The sequence below is a fragment of the Carassius gibelio genome, chromosome B12 (assembly GCF_023724105.1).
Source record: "Carassius gibelio isolate Cgi1373 ecotype wild population from Czech Republic chromosome B12, carGib1.2-hapl.c, whole genome shotgun sequence".
Classification (NCBI taxonomy): Eukaryota; Metazoa; Chordata; class Actinopteri; order Cypriniformes; family Cyprinidae; genus Carassius; species Carassius gibelio.
Genome location: NC_068407.1, coordinates 10,908,408 through 10,924,940, shown reverse-complemented (window position 1 = coordinate 10,924,940; position 16,533 = coordinate 10,908,408). Strand labels below are relative to the sequence as shown.

The following is a 16,533-nucleotide window of genomic DNA, read 5'->3' as shown; positions in this document are numbered from 1 at the left end:
TGGTATTTCACTTAATGCTGAAGCATTCAGAGGCCAAACCACTGAGGGAATACATTATTCTCACATAACCTTACTGATTTTAGAGTGGAAGAACTTCCTCTTGGGAAGCTTTAAAAGGGTTATTTTTATTTTTTATATATATAAAATAAAATATACTTCCTCTCCCACTGGATCGCAGAAATATGAAGTTACATTTTTTTCCTTCAAATTCCCTAAAATACTTCTAAAATTCTTTCAGCTGTTAATGCTTCATGTTTTTCTAGTCTTCCATATATATATATATATATATATATATATATATATATATATATATATATATGTGCTCCGTGAATTCCGTAAGTCTGTACGGTATCCCATTTGTCTACTACATGATCGTCTATATAGTATGCAGCATTGTCATCCTTTTGACACTGTCCCCTTCCCACATTAAATCTGTTTTCGATTATTCATTCTGGTAAGGTCAAATCACGGGAGACCACACACAGCTGGAGTTCCACAATGTGGAAACGGGAATCGTAACAGAGAAGCGTTATATGCCTGCCGTGCCCTCCAACTTCATTGGACACCTGCAGGGTTTGTCCTTCAATGGCATGTCCTACATTGACCTGTGCAAGAACGGTGACATTGACTACTGCGAATTGAACGCCATGATCGGCTACAGGAGCATCGTGGCAGACCCGGTGACCTTCAAGTCCCGCTCTAGCTATGTGACCTTGCCCACGCTTCAGGCCTACTACTCCATGCACCTGTTCTTCCAGTTTAAGACCACTTCACCAGATGGGCTCATCCTGTACAACCGAGGAGATGGCAATGACTTTATAGTAGTAGAGCTGGTTAAAGGGTGAGCTCTATTGATTTGAATGCATAGAACATGAACTGTAATGAGTCCTTCACTAATTGTTTTCATGACTGTTTGCATGCAGATATCTCCATTATGTGTCAGACCTGGGAAATGGAGCTCATCTCATCAAAGGGAATTCCAACACACCGCTGAATGACAATCACTGGCACAATGTGATGATCTCACGAGATACAAACAACCTCCATACGGTCAAAATAGACACCAAAATCACCACACAGACTACCATGGGAGCCAAGAACCTGGATCTGAAAGGTACTTTTGAGGTTTTCTTAATGAGAATAATTTTTCTGGATGATTTTAACTGAACATTAGAGCTTAACAACACACAAGAATTATCTAAAATAAAATACTAAAAATATTATATTATATTATACTGGGTGTAGACTACTATTCAATTGTATTTAGGCAGTAATAATTTTTTAATCAAAAAGTGAAATATTATTTTTCATTAATTCATGTGATTAAAGCTTTATATTCTACAGCCATTACTCTAGACTGATTTTGTGCTTAAGAAACATTTCTTTTTTATTATTAATTAACAATAACATTATTTTCTGGAAACCATTATATATATAAATATATATATATATATATATATATATATATATATATATATATATATATATATATATATATATATATATATATTGGATTATATAATATATATAAGGATTATTTGATGAAAATATAATTTAAAAGGACAGCAAAAACAGAAAAAGTTATTTGTAACATTGTAAGTATTTTTATTCTCAGGTTTGATCAATTAAATGCATATTTGCTGGATAAAATAAATGATTTCCTTAAAAAAAAAAAAAAAACCTTGACCTCGAACTAAATGTAGGCTGTATGCATTCTCTACCTCAGTATTGCAACAAACAAGTGAACCAGCAGGGGGCGGTGGTGTGTCTTTTCTAAGGCAATTTACATAACATGCTCCCTTGATAGTTGACTTGAAAAGACATTGTAAGTCAGAGCATAATATTTCCTGTCTCTACAGGTGATTTGTTTGTGGGAGGTGTGGCCAAAGAGATGTATAAGGACTTGCCAAAGCTGGTGCATTCTAAAGAGGGCTTCCAGGGCTGCTTGGCATCTGTCGACCTGAACGGCCGTTTGCCAGACCTGCTGTCAGACGCACTGTCCAACGCCGGCCAGGTGGAGAGAGGATGCGAAGGTGAGGAAAACGGTATGAATGAAACATACAACAGTTCGGCTTAGCAAGGTTCTTTGCTTGATGACTGCAATCTCCAATCCTTGTCTCCTCTCATGCACTTGTTCATCCTTTCCACATCTTGTTCTCTTCATCTGTTCTGTGTTTTCTTCATGCTGGGCCATTTTTAACCAGTTTCAGGCTTCTGTGTTTCTCAGTTGGCAACAGGAGTGTAGATTAGGGGTGAACGATATGGACATGTTCCTTTCTTTGTTAAGAGATCTTGTGTTTTTTCCAAGCTGTAACTATGATGAAGCTAAATAGGAAAGAGACTGGTAAGCAAGTAGCTTTTAATTAATGAAAAATAGTTACCAGTAATCCTTTTTGCATTGAAGCTCAGAAAGAAAACAACATCATAAAAGCAAGTCATGTAACATAACTGAGGATGGCCCACAGGACTGCTGCGAGAGCTAGCAAAAATATGCCATTTTGTCTTCTTTCCTGAAAAGATTAACTGAATGCATTAAAACTGAATGCAGTGCAATCATTCCATAAGGGAAAACTAATTCAAAACGGGAACAGAAAAATAGTTATGAGATTTATTAACAATGATATTGTGCCTATTTAAAGTGATGTTTATGAGATATGTAAATAAAAAAAATGGATTGATGCAGTAATTTTTAAGCTTACAAAGTTAGATTCAAAAGTTGTTTGCTTTTTTGAGAAATTAATACATTGATAATGTTATCACAGAAAATTTGACTTCAAATAAATGCTTTTCTATTGCTCTTTCTATTCATCAGAAAATCCTGAGAAATGTTTTTCGAGGTTTATGCAAAACAAAATTAAGCAGTTCAACTGTTTCCAACATTAATAATAATGTGAAATGTTCCTTGAGCACCAAAAACAGCATATTAAAATGATTTCTGAAGGATCATGTGACATGTGAAGATTGTAAATTCAGCTTTGCCATGACAGGAATATATTACAGTTATTTTAAATTTTTATATTTCATAATATTACTATTTTAAATTCTGGATCAAATAAAAGTAGCCTCTGTGAGAATAAGAGACTTTCAAAAACGTGAACAACAGCAGCTTTTGTTAAAGCCCAACACTACAATAATATAGCAGTCCTATAATAAATATGTTTACCTGGATATCTAAAAGGAACCTGATCATAGACTGCAATTATTTTAAATAAATTGAATTATCTTAACAACAGACTATCTGTAACTCTGTTAAAAGAATGCTAATATTTGCTAAGAACCCCAATATATTACATGCATATAAACCTTATGTTATATGCACATGTTTGTTTTAAATAAAGTCATTTTGGGATCCCATTAACAGGGAGTGATCATGGCTGAAAAAAATGTCCTTCTGTTCAAACCAAACCTACACTACTGGCTTTTATCATGTATCTGTACCTGACTGATTCTGTCTCTCTCGTCATCTCTAACTCCACCTCTCTTTTTTCCCTGGGTCTCTGTCTGCTTTCTTCATGTCCTCTCTCTGTTCCCTTCTATTTTAAACGCCTTAATTTGTTATAATCACAGACATTCCAGTGCCTCTACTAACATCTTATATATTTTGTTTTGTTTTGGCTGACAAAAGTTGCATTGCTGAAAGCTGACTTGCAAGGTAGATAGCCATATGTTTGTCTTAACCGATGCCCCCTCTTCCCCCCCTCCAATGTGAGCGTCTGATGTCATAGATCACGTTTGCCCGGCAGCCGGTCTAGTAACTTCATCACCGTAAATACCTTGTATTTACAGCCTCCCGGTCTTAAACTGTCTCAGAGTGTCCTGTGTCATAGTTTTCCCTCACTTACCCATCACTGCTCTTTTCATTGGAGCGTACTGTTCTGTTGTTTACTGAAGGCATGCATCTCCCTTCCCAGTTCCAACAGTGCCCCCCTTCCACCCACTGCATGCCGTTTCAGCTCCTTCGGTGATGGAAATAGTCTATAGCCTTTACCCCCTGATAAGGGCCTTGAAACTAGATGGAATTTCCCAAGCGGTTAGGGAATCTCTCGAAGTCAGATTACTCCGCTCAGATATATAAGACTCGGTTCGAGAGAAGCTCGTCAGGGGAGCGAGCCAACCCTCTGTTTCTCTGCCTGAGACTTTAAATGAGCTCCGCTCAGACAGATCAGGTGAGACGGGAAGAACGCAGCTCATCGGGATCGTACCGGTGGCTCTCTCTCTCCTCCTCTTTCTCCCTGCCAGACTCGCTTCACTTCCGAGTCAAGTGGCCAAGCCCCAAATGTGCGACTGATTGGCCAAATGGCTGAGTGATGGAGAGGAGCGAGCGTTTGAGGGCCAGGGGCCTGTTTTACATGCCGGCTGAAGTAATGAGAGAAATGAGAACAGAAGTGTTTCCGCAGGCTGTAATATGCCTGGCCCGTCGCCCGTCGCTTCGCTTCTGTAGACCGAACACAAAATGAGGTGTTCCAGACGGCCCCCATTTATCTTTCAGCCCCGAGTCCCCAGGGAGTGCTGCTGCTTTAAACCCACCTCAGCAATACTAGGAGCAGATGTTATTATCACACGGGGGCCTGTATTATTACTGCAGCCAATACACTGCGCATTACTGCCAGTGTTACTCTGTCACACAGCCACTGGAGCAATGCTTGGATTGCACTTTAAAATCAAGTAACTTGTCCACATTTAATGTCTTCTTGAGTAATGAGACCGATTAAAGGCACACTCAGTCATTTTCTTTTTAACCTTGTTAAAAAAGTTTTAAATAGTACTTTTTAAAAATCATTCTTACCTGTGACAAAGACTCAATACTATACTTTTAGAAATAAAAGTAGAAAATCTGTTACTGGGCTTAATACCTTTTAAAAAGATATTAAAATGTACCTTTAAAGTACCAATATGCTAATGTCGTAATTATTTTACATATAGCAGGTCACTTATTATTATATACTTTTGCTCGTGAAATAAATAAGTTAATCACGACTTACTGGAAATAGCACGTTTCTGTGGTTACAATTAGATCAAAGAATCATAAATAAATTAATGTAAATTAAATTAACATATTAAATTAGCAGTTTAATAAGCATTGATTGCAGTATTGATCATATTAACAATATTAAGCATGTTTTCAACTTTCATTATAATAAGAAATGTTACAAATTAGCATATTATAATGATTTTTGAAAGATCATGTGACTCTGAAGACCTGAGTGATGGCATACTATAAAACTTAAGCTTTGCCATCATAGAAATTAGGTATTCAAAATATATTGAAATAGAAAACAGCTAAGTTATATTGTTATCTTTTTTCACAGTAGTTCTGTCTTAATTTTATTTTATATTAAATAAATGCAGCTTTGGTACGCATAAGAGGCTCCTATCAAAACATTAAAAATCTTAGCGACCTAAACTTTTGAGCAGGAGTGTACATCTAAACCACTAGGTGTCAGTGTAAGTCTAACTGTAACTGTAACTGACTTATTAATATATCATGTGAAAAGCAGTATGTCACATGAATGGCATGTCTGAAAATGTAGTATTCATAAAAATGCATTCAGTGGATATTTTATTATCCTATTATATTCATAAATGGTGTAGCTGAGGTCATACATAACCAATATGGTGTGTCTAGGTTGTGTTACATGCTACGCATATGCATAATTACAGAATGTAACTTTTAACAGTCATGAAGTAATTCTTTCATCAGCTATAGTACATACTCAGAGTGTACCTTCTAATATTTTGTACAGGACTTTATTTGGTGATCACCAGGGTAAAATAAGCTAAAATAAGCACTCTCATTATGCTATATGAAATCATACTGAAACTGAAAAGATTTATAGCTTTATGTTTCTTGTACAATAGTCACATGTGAATGTAATACATTTACATGAATGTTTGTGTGAATATTTATTTAATAAATGATATTATTTGTACTACATTTAATATACTTATACACGATTTGTCTTCACCCAATCCCTGAAGAGTGTCTGAGAAAGATGAATATTAAGTTAAACAGAAGATTTTGTCCTCACTGGTACAGTAGTTGGTTTTTCATCTAGGGGAGCGAGCAGATGGGACGGTTCTGTGTGGCTGTTTCTGCTGCAATAAAAGCTTTTGACTAGTGTGGATTTTTATGTCGTAAGGGGCCTATTAATTTATATACCCTTCTCTTTTTCTTCCTGTCTGTTTGTTTCTCTCTCTCTGTACACTACTCTGTCATCGGTCTCTTCAGGCCCCAGCACTACCTGTCAAGAGGATTCCTGCTCCAATCAGGGCGTGTGTCTGCAGCAGTGGGAGGGGTTCAGTTGCGACTGCAGCATGACATCATTTGGAGGGCCGCTCTGCAATGACCGTGAGTCTATCATATCTCCTTCTTTACAGCTACTGTAGGAAAACCCGGCACACTGATCCAGAACCACCTAAATTGGTTTGTCAATGGATGAGAGCACTTGGGCCGCTATTATTTATGGTACTCTAAAAAACGTCAGCCACTTTGATGCCTATCATATTTTTAGAAAATGGTATTGAATATATAAACTGTGAAAAATAAACAGAACGATTCATATTCAAAACCCACATAGGCCTACTATACTACACAATACAAGGACTGAAGTCAGAAAATATGAGATTCCACTGATGCATCAGATGTGACATGTCACACTGAATTAACTTGGAATCTCAGTGACCCTTAGAAAGTAGCTATTTTCAGAACAGAATACTAGCATGCTGTGTACTGCATACTAGCACAGAATACACCACATGCTCTCGCTGTTTTTAAAAATAGCATGTGGAATTGTGCAGCAGCATGTGTACGCATTGTGAAAAACAAATATTTCAAAATAGTATGCTTCAATGTTGTCAGATGACCTGAGAGAAGTCTAGTTATCATTTTTAAAGTAATTGTGCACGTTCACACATTATGTCAATTTGTGATCATTGTGGCCAATATACATACTAGGTCATCCTGTTTTTTTATGCATATGGGAAAAATCATATCAACCATATTATTTATAGTATTACAGTCTATACTGGGTTATGTTAGAATCCCATTGTGACCATTGTGAACACTGCTAAAACTGTGCAGTCTTCTGCTACACCACTAGAGGGAGTTGGTGGACGCTGCAAAGCTGGGGATCTGCACCATGCTGTAAATCACAATACGCATGAATAAATAATGAATAAAGGTAATAATTTAGTGGACTGTTTCTCATAGATATAAATTATATGTACAGGGACACATTTCTGAATGGGTTTGTAATATTAAGCTGTATCCCAAGAAGAGCACTGACTGAATTTGGTGTAAAACCCCCTAGTGCTTGTAGCCTTTGAAAGTGCTGAGTGCCAGGAATCTGAAGCAGAGTCAAAGTCCTTGAGATCTATTACAGGCTCAAGCCATGCACAGCTAATCCATTCTGCGGGTTTGCCAAACTGATAAGAGCCCGCCTTTGTTCAGAAGGAAGAAACCACATAGACGGCTTGCATTACATCATCCGCATCCCCACACCTCGCCGGAATCTATTCAGTGTGTTTTTAGAGATGAGAATGGCAGAGGACGATAGGATCGCTTTTGCTACCTAATTAGAATTATAAAGAAAAACACATTTCTTTTACCTTACCCCCTCACATATCTACAGCGATTCAGATCGATAAATGAATACATTGGTGGATCTTGCTTTCATTATTGTGAAGCCCAATGGTTAATGATTACAGACTGAGTCCATCTTATACTGGCCAATTATTTGAGCAAGGAGCAGACAGAATGATATGTGCACACAATATTAATGTTCCTGAATGATCGTGTGCTCATGCGCACACACACAAAGGCTCATTTAGATGTGTAGAAGCCCAGTGATCATCAGGCCGTGAAGGCAGTGCAAAGAGAAAGAGGCTTTGTTTGAGCATAGTGGCAGAGAGGAAAGCCTGGGTTTTAGACTCAGCTGTGGACATGTATGACCACATTATTCCTCAAGACCTGCACTAGACATACTACAGACCTATACTCAGTATCAGTTCTCCATCTCTGAAACAAGCTCTCACTAAAACATACACGTGTGTGTGTACTGATCAACACAACGATCCCTGCAGGGTGCGTGCAGGGTCAAGAATTAACAGTTGCCACGTGCTAAATGTGAGTAAAAATGACAGGGAACTTTATTTGTAAATGCAGCTATGTATATGGTTTGATTACATTTGTAGGAACATACGCAGCAAGGTTATTATATTAATTCACCAATATAAAAATTGTATAATGACATGCATAAATATGATTATATTTTATTATTCATATTCATATTTGAATGTAAAATGCAGAAAAAAATTTGGTTTCATTGTCTGTAGGAAATATTAGGCTGATCAATTTTCTCAATTTCTATTTTTATGTAAAAAAAAATGAATAATGGTTTTTCATGATGAGAAATGCATGAATATTGTTAAACTTTATTATTCATATTCATATTTTAGTAACAATACATAAAAACAAATATGGTTTCATGGACTGTAGGAAACTGTAGGATGGTAAATGTTCTCACTTTATATTTTTGTGCAAGGAAAAAAGGAATACAACTTTCATAATGAAAAATATGTTGTATGTATTAATTTTAAATGTTTGATTAATAATATAAAAAAAATGTACAGTTTTATGGACTGTAGGAAATATTAAGTTGGTAAATTTTCCCCATTTCTTTTTCAATGCAAGAAGAAAAAAATCTTATTTTCAAAATGGCAAATATGTTTACATAGTTATATTAAATGTTTAATTATAATAAAGAAAGTAAATGTTCTGTTTCATGGTCTGTATGAAATATTTGGCTGGTAGAGTTTCTCAATTGTCTCAAGAAAACAAAAAAAATATCAAATTGTCATGCTGGCGAATGATTGAATGTTATGCTTCATTATTCATATTCATATTTTTATAAAAAATACTGGAAAATATGGATTGATGGCATGTAGAAGGCTGGTCCATTTTCTCAATTTCTTTTTCCTTTTTTTTATGCAAGGTTAATATATGTTTATGTATTATTTTTTAATGTTTAAATAAAAATACAGAAAATAGTGTGGTTTCATGGACTGTAGGAAATATTACAATTTCTCAATTTGTATTTCTATGCAAGAAAAAAATTTTCATAGTCATCATAATATTAATTCACATATTAACATAAAGTGTTAAGTTAACAATAAAGAAAAAAATTGTTCAGTTTCATTGTAGGAAAAATTATGCTGGTATAATTGAACAATTTCTTCATCATTGGCCTTTTTGGTAAAAGATAATTCTGAACACTGGTAGGGTGCATGTGTCCATTAAGCTCATCAGCAGCCGAGAAAACTAGCCACGAGAAATGGCAGAGCCGGGGTTTTCTCCAATGAATGCAAAGCTGATTTGCTTGGTATAAATACTGTTAAAGAGGCAGAGCATAGATAAGAGACGAAAGAATTACGAGATTAAAAATGACCACAGCTATAGAGAAAAACGTTAAGAGATAACCTGATTCCCACATGAGAAATGTGATATTAAACCCAATGAATTGCACAATTTATCGACGGCAACACATCCGTCTGCTCTCTAACCGAACAATACATATTTAAAGATGTGCTTCATTTTTAATTAGCCTGTTATTTATCTGCGATCTTGTTTCTTAATAAACAACATCCCACCGGTTACTGGAGCTTCATGGGTGGGGAGAGTTGATACATGCTTCCTGTACTCAGTGGTTAGATAGGGAGAGGGTTCATTATTTATTTGTTCTCTTTTCACTGCATGAATCATTCCTCCTTCCTTGATAAAAAAGAAGGGCAGAACACAGTAAAAATTTAACACAAAAGCTGGAGCGAAACGAGTGGAGGGAAGCAAAAACAGATCTCTCCCCTACTGTTTAAAATACTTGAAGCCTTTTTTCCTCCGCAGAATGAAAGCACCAGTATTAAAACATGCTCTACTTCCTTTGAATCTGCTTTTGAGGTCAGCTGAAAAAAGAAATGGATTGGCTCAAACATGTGACTGCCAGAGAATGGCGAGGGTCCGCTGCTCAAAGCGACACCCAGCGTTCACCATTAGATGGCAGCCTCGTAAACAGAAAGCACATGTTCATTTCGCAGGCTGTGTTCTCGCATTCTTTTAATAGCGCAGGAAACAATTAGCTTGCTATGAATGCAGCAGACTGGTTCGCAAATTGTTTCATAAACCTCTGAAGTTGTGAAATGATGTTTCATTACGTACAACACTGGGTATTGCTAAAGTCACAGTGATAAAATTGTCTTTCAAATAGAGCAATATCAGCTTCTGCTGCAGTCTGTCTTGGAGCCCCTGGCGAGGCGGCTCTGATCACCCGGCTTTGTCAACTTTAATTATACAGTGCTAACGATGCTCAAAGCTGAGAGGAGGGAGAAGCAACGATCTCCTTGTGTGAGAGGAGATGACACCAGTGTGTCACTTTTAGTGCTTCTTTCACACTCCAACTGAAGTCTATGTGGAGAAACACACCTGCAGACTTCCTCCTTGAACCAACAAGGAAACAACATGGAGTGCACATTAGGGAGAGGGTGAATCTTACACCATATTAATTAAATATGTTCTTTTTTACTTCATTTGTTAGAGACAAAACAAATCAAAGACACACTAGATTTGGGGTTTTGATTAATTACACTTTTAAACTGCACACTTGCACACCCTATTCTAGTTTCTAGCAGACTAGATTGGGTGTTTAGTTCTCTAACTGGGGGGTTATGGCCAGTCTTGGACAGCAGGCTAAAAAATACAATGCTAAATATAATCATGCAAAGTGAATAGTCAAGAAGTCATTCTAAACCTTGACTTACTTTATTCAGTGGAATGAGGTTTGTGGGGCTCAACATTGTTTTGTTCTTCACAGACTTTCATTGTATAAGCAAAAGTGGTTGAACATTTTTTAAATATTTTCTTTCATGTTGCACAGAAGAAATAAAGTCATACAAAATTGGAAGGTGAGTAAACGATGACCAAATTTATGTTTTTGTGAACTGTCCCTTTAAGAAAACGTTGCATGTGTTTTTTTGTTGTTGACGTCAAAACCTTGGCATCCACTTAAACAGTATTTTGATATTTTTATTTGTAACAGAATTTTATCTTATCATATTTGTCACTTGGTACAAATTAGGCAGATGGCAACATGTTTGGGTTACATGACTTGCCCTCATTTTCATAAACAGTCAAATTAATCAGTTCCATAACAAAATCTGCAAACAAAATGTCAAAAACATTGCAGATTTATTCAGATAAAAACCAATTACAATTGCTTTTTAAGCCTTGCTTGAAGCCTTGAAGCTATTGTTGAATCTCGCAAGTAAGAAAGACAGCTATTGAATCAAGTCAGGCGCTGTCCGTGGTGCTGAAGTGCACCCAATGACTGTCCTTCCGGTAAGAGAACTCATTCAGCTACACAATGGCCAAAGAGGGAGGAGTATATCAAGGTTCGACTAGTTTGTGAAGGGAGAGAGAGCCCACACTCTCTGAATTCCAGCTGGACTGTTCTTGAGCCACCCCTCTGTCAAGGAGAAACGAAGACAGGAAGAGAGAAAGAACGATTAGGAGGACGAGACATGAGACCCCGCTTTCCACAGCTGCACGCACCTCCCTGATGATGGAGGGGGAGGGAAAAAGAGGGGGAGGAAAACTCAGCCAAGCTTCACCGTTGTCAGTTTCCCCTTCTCTTTATTCAGAGGGTCTTTTCCTCCAAGCATGATGCTTAGAAACGCTTCCGCTACAGAGACGCTGTAAGGAGTGAGAGAAGAGGAAGGACTTTCTTAACGCTGACATTTTTAGAAACTCTGAGCACCTTTTTCACATGAAGAGCACTTGACTACTCTTGACCTTTCTTGGTTCTCTCTTCCTGTCCTCCCTTGGTGTGTCTGCTAATGTTTCCTCTGAGAGTCAGTGCGGTCTCAGCCAGCCAGGCAGCAGCAGAAGCAGCAGCAGCAGCTCTTGTGTGGTGTGTGTGTGAGAGAGAGTGTGTTTGTCGTTTGGGGAGGGGGAGAGGCACTCTGTATTGAGTTAAATGCTGCAGCAGCGATCTCGTCTTGTGTGTGCCATCGTTTCTGGTAGTCTCCCTTCTCCTCTCCTATTCTCTCAACGAGGGATTCAGTCTTGTCTTCATGGGATTCAGCTGGGATTTAGGCGGTAGGAAAAGTCCAGGACTGCTGGGAGGTCTGTAACAAAGGCTGCTCACTCTTTTCTCCCTCTTCTCCAATACACCACTACACCTACCTTACTGGAGTACTGGATCGGATTCCGTGGTTTCATTGTGGAGGATTTCGTGTTTTTTAAAATGCCATGAAGAGAGGAATTTAATCCAGGATCATTATCCTTCTGAAGTTTACCTCATCCGTGCTCTTTTCTTTGCGGGAGAACTCTTTTCTTTTTCTTTTCTTTTCTTTGTGGAAGTTCCCTCTCCATGCGGATTCAGCACGTGCTGTTGTTCTGCCTCTCCGTCAATAATTGGGCTGTTGCATGGTCAGGATCCGAGGCTTGAGCAGGACATGGGTTGCTGGGTGGTCTAAGGACACCCCTCTTTAAAGTCCTTGCACTCCAGTAGCATGCTGCGTCTGTGGCCCTGCGGGGCTCCTCCTGGTCTTGCTTCCATCCTGCTCCGCGTCAGTCTGCGCCTAGCTCTCTGGATGCCACCGCTGACTTTGGGGTCAGCCCTGGCTCTGGCAGAAGGGCCTGGGGAGCTGTACGTCCCTCAACATATGCCTCATCACCTCGTGCCTGCCGCCAGATCCCACGCCCCCCTACGGGCAGGACATGGTGCGTAGCTCATTCGACTGCCACATTCACCCTCTCACCTCTTTGCCATTCTGTAACCTTTAGTTCATAGAGCATCTGTGCCGGGATTTTAGCATAAGAAACGATATCATGCTCTTGTAATCTCATGGTAATTGGCCGAGGTCTATTATTGTACTTGCGCAATTATGTGGTCAGGATGCAAATGCGATCTTTAAGAGGTGTTTGTGAACATTATGCAGATGCATTATGCAGAGTACAAATGTTGAGAGCATAATGTTGGCTGCACCACGATCACTTAGCGACTAGCAATACAGCCTCCCGTTATGCTGACTATGCTTGAATGCATGCGTCTTTGTGTTATTTCTAGGGGCCATCGAGGGGGCTGTGTTTATATAAGCACCGGGTCAATGTCCTTAACCTCTCCGGTTCGAAAGGCCACATCCTTGCATGCTGACTCGAGCTGACCTTTGACATGATGAAATTATATTCATATTGCATTAAAGTCACCGTTCCGTGTTGTGTGTGTGCGTGCATTGATTTAATGCAGCAAACCAGCCAAATTGAATGTATTAGGTCTAGAAGGGATAGTGGACAGACTTTTATGCGACTGTTGGAACCCTGGGCCATCCAGAGATTTCCACACTTGTGCACCCCCCCCCCCCCTCCCCCCAAACACCTCCGTTGAGACTCTGTAAATTCCATATTGCCATTAAATCCCACTGGCCACCACTCCTGCGACTGGTAAACAGTATAAATTGAACACCTTCTGCTTTATTGCACCCGATGTTTTTCACCAGTTTGTGTTGTAATGTCTCATTGCGGCTGGCTGTTTAAAACTATCAGGGCGATTTCCACGCTGTGTGTGCAGAGGGGCTTGAGCTGTCAGTATGTGATCCACTGCACTTATATAACGAGACCTGGCTGCCTCTCAGCATTATCCTCACAGATTATGCTTTGATAAAAAAAATAAAAAAACACTATTGAATAGAGGCAGGAGGAAGAAAGCGGAAGCTTGTGAAGTGAGACGAGTCATTTATCCTCCTTTCTGAAAGGCTCTTAGTTTGTATTCTCTACCTCCTTGCCTTTCTCCCTATCACTCTTCCTTCTGTCTTTGTCATGTATTTCTTTTCCATTTGTGTGTGTGTGTGTGTGTGTGTGTGACACAGCTGGCATCTCTAATGGCAGGGTGTGCTGAGATCACAGAGCCCCGTTGATCGCATGTGTCCCCCCAGGCGGCGAGGCAGCGCATCAGAGTCCATTGCTTCTGCCTCCACCCCACTCCTAGCCAATCTCATCGAAACCTCTCAAACCTCCGGACCTCTTTTGCCTGAGAATATTAGGCTATATTGTTCACAGCTGAGCAAAATTTACGAGCTCTGATAATAATAAACTAAAACCAAAGTCGCTTCCAGCTATGTGTCTGCTTCGCTATTTACAGCACCAGCAGATACCTTCTCAGCCGAACTGCAAATCTGTCCAGCCCTACCTGCTTCTAGCACTGTTTTAGTATGCCGCGACGAGGAGTTTGAGAACAGCACGAGTTCTGTTGTTGCAGCAAAATTACCATTTAAAAACCATTAACAGTAGGTTATGTGGAGTGCAGAAAAGTGTGTGTGCACACCCTTGTCTGTGTGTACCAGTAAATGTGCCCTCTCTCCCACTGAAATGATTGAATGAAAACTAAAAAAATGAAAGCAGAAAGCGAGTCAAATCATCAGAAGTTACCCTGGGCTCCAGCACAGTGTTTTTCAAGTCTAACCCATCCCCTTTTTTTCCATTTTCTCTCTCATTTTGCTGCAGTCTTGCACTTTTATCGCCCCTTTCTTCCACATTTTCACTGACAAATATAACAGAGGCTACATTTAGATGAAGTTATACAGTAGAAGAACGCTGCGTTCTCTCACACCTACATAAAAATGGATCCTATGTAACTTGCGGTGTAAAATCGAACGGTGTATGTTTAACATCACTCCCCCTCGTTCTTTAAAAAGACATGTTTGTGTGTGCTTGCATATGTTTCCAAAGGCTATTAATGACTATGTGAGCTGCTTTAGTTTGCTGCCTCTCTCCTCCATCACTGCAAATCTAAGTAGATCTGAGTAGAGTTCTGAGTAGAGTTGGAGTAAGTGAGCTCATGGGGTTGAGTAATTTATCTCTCCGGCTCTTTTACTGTATGTCAGAGCTATAGTTTGAGAGGCCCGAATTGCTGTAATGAGAGGGAAGCATGGATTTGCTGGTGAATGGTGATGTGCCCACTGCCCAGTTAAATATGATACTCCAAGAAGCTGAGAATGGTAGGGTAGGCTGTCCTGACTAAGAGGGAGATGGAGGGAATTAAAAGAGGCAAAGGGATGAGCAGAGTGGTCAAGACTACATGCACTTGACTTGACAGTAATGTTCCACTGGGAACAATACAGCATCTCCACCAGCAAACAAAGCAAGACAGTGAGTGACTGTACAGGGCTGCAAGTTGCACTCTATAGTGGGTGCATTGTGTATGTGTGTGTGAGTTTATATGAGAAAGACATATCATCCCCTTGATAGTATGGAGGTGATTGATTCTTTAAATGCTATACACTCTCTCAAGAGAATCTGCAGAAAGTGAGAGAGAGATAGAAGGAACAATAGCTGTGGTGTGTAATCTAAACCCAGTCAAGCCAAACCTCTAGAGAGATTTCTCATTATGTCACTGTAGCTTGCACATGGGGCTCAGGGAGGCTTAGACTGGACGCATTGACGCACACACACTCACACACACACACACACACACCTGCAGAGATTATTACACATGCTTCTGTCTAATAAAACAGTTATTTGTGAAGTCATCGCTCAAAGTCGACACAGCACTTTCTTTTATTCCTCAATGTTTTTATTTCTTTACCTTCCCTTCCTTCTGGCATTCATTCCTTCCTTCCTTCTTTACTTCCTCATAATTTGCTTTCTCACCTTCTTTCCTCCTGCTTGTCCTCCTTTCCTCCTTCCTTCTCTCCATCTTTACTTTCTTCCTAATGTTTCCTCCTTTCATTTTTTCTCTCTTCATTACCCTTTTCCACTTTTTTCTGCCTCTTCGTTTATTCCTTCACTTGTTCCCTTTGTTTTTCTTTCTTTCTTTCTTTTCTTTTTTTCCTCTACCGCCTTTACTTTCATCTCTTTAATCTTTTCTAATTTCTTTCTTTCCTCCTCCTTTTTCCTCCTGCTCTGCTTCATTCATTCCTTTCATTTTTTCATCTGTAAATCTTTTTTTTATTTTTCTGTCTCTTTCTTTCTTTATTTCTTTCTATAATCCCCAAATTTATTTATTTTTCTTCTCCACTTAAATTCTTTCCTGTCATTGTCATTACTTCCTTCCTTCTTAACTTTCTTTCTTTTTACCTTTTTCTTTTATTTTTCGTTCTCCATCTTCATTTCTTGTCCATTTCCATTCCTAAATACTTCTTCCTTACTGTTATTTCTCTCTTGTTCTGTCATCCCATCTTTACTTTTTTCACTGTTTTCTCTGCCTTTATTGTAGTCAATACAAAATGCAAATCATATACAAAGATCAACACACATATATATATATTCACTCACAGAATAATTTACACGCACACACACCCCGAGCCTTAGCTTCAACATCTCCTAAACCCCCTGGAGGAGTTTAGGAGCCGAAAGCTCGTTATAAAAACACAAAGCAAATCAAAACAACATCCACTAAAGTGCCACAGAAGACAGGCTTTCAGCCAGCACAGCACTGACCGCTCATTCCCAGCTCTCCCCTAATTGGCCCTGGAAAGGTCAGCAGG

At 39.0% G+C, this 16,533-nt stretch overlaps 1 protein-coding gene across 21 annotated transcripts in view; it reads left to right on the top strand.

Moving 5' to 3' along the window:
- Positions 1 to 16,533, top strand: part of nrxn1a (neurexin 1a) — a 170,975-nt gene that overhangs the window by 103,877 nt on the left and 50,565 nt on the right. For 11 of the 21 annotated variants that reach the window (XM_052570700.1, XM_052570697.1, XM_052570691.1 and 8 more), the window contains 4 exons: positions 460 to 841; positions 924 to 1,114; positions 1,860 to 2,045; positions 6,230 to 6,349. In XM_052570700.1, the coding sequence (XP_052426660.1) occupies positions 460 to 841; positions 924 to 1,114; positions 1,860 to 2,045; positions 6,230 to 6,349 (879 nt within the window). Of the gene's footprint in view, positions 1 to 459; positions 842 to 923; positions 1,115 to 1,859; positions 2,046 to 6,229; positions 6,350 to 11,958; positions 12,773 to 16,533 lie in introns of those variants that run through there. The other 10 variants (XM_052570704.1, XM_052570703.1, XM_052570701.1 and 7 more) reach the window with 3 other exon arrangements.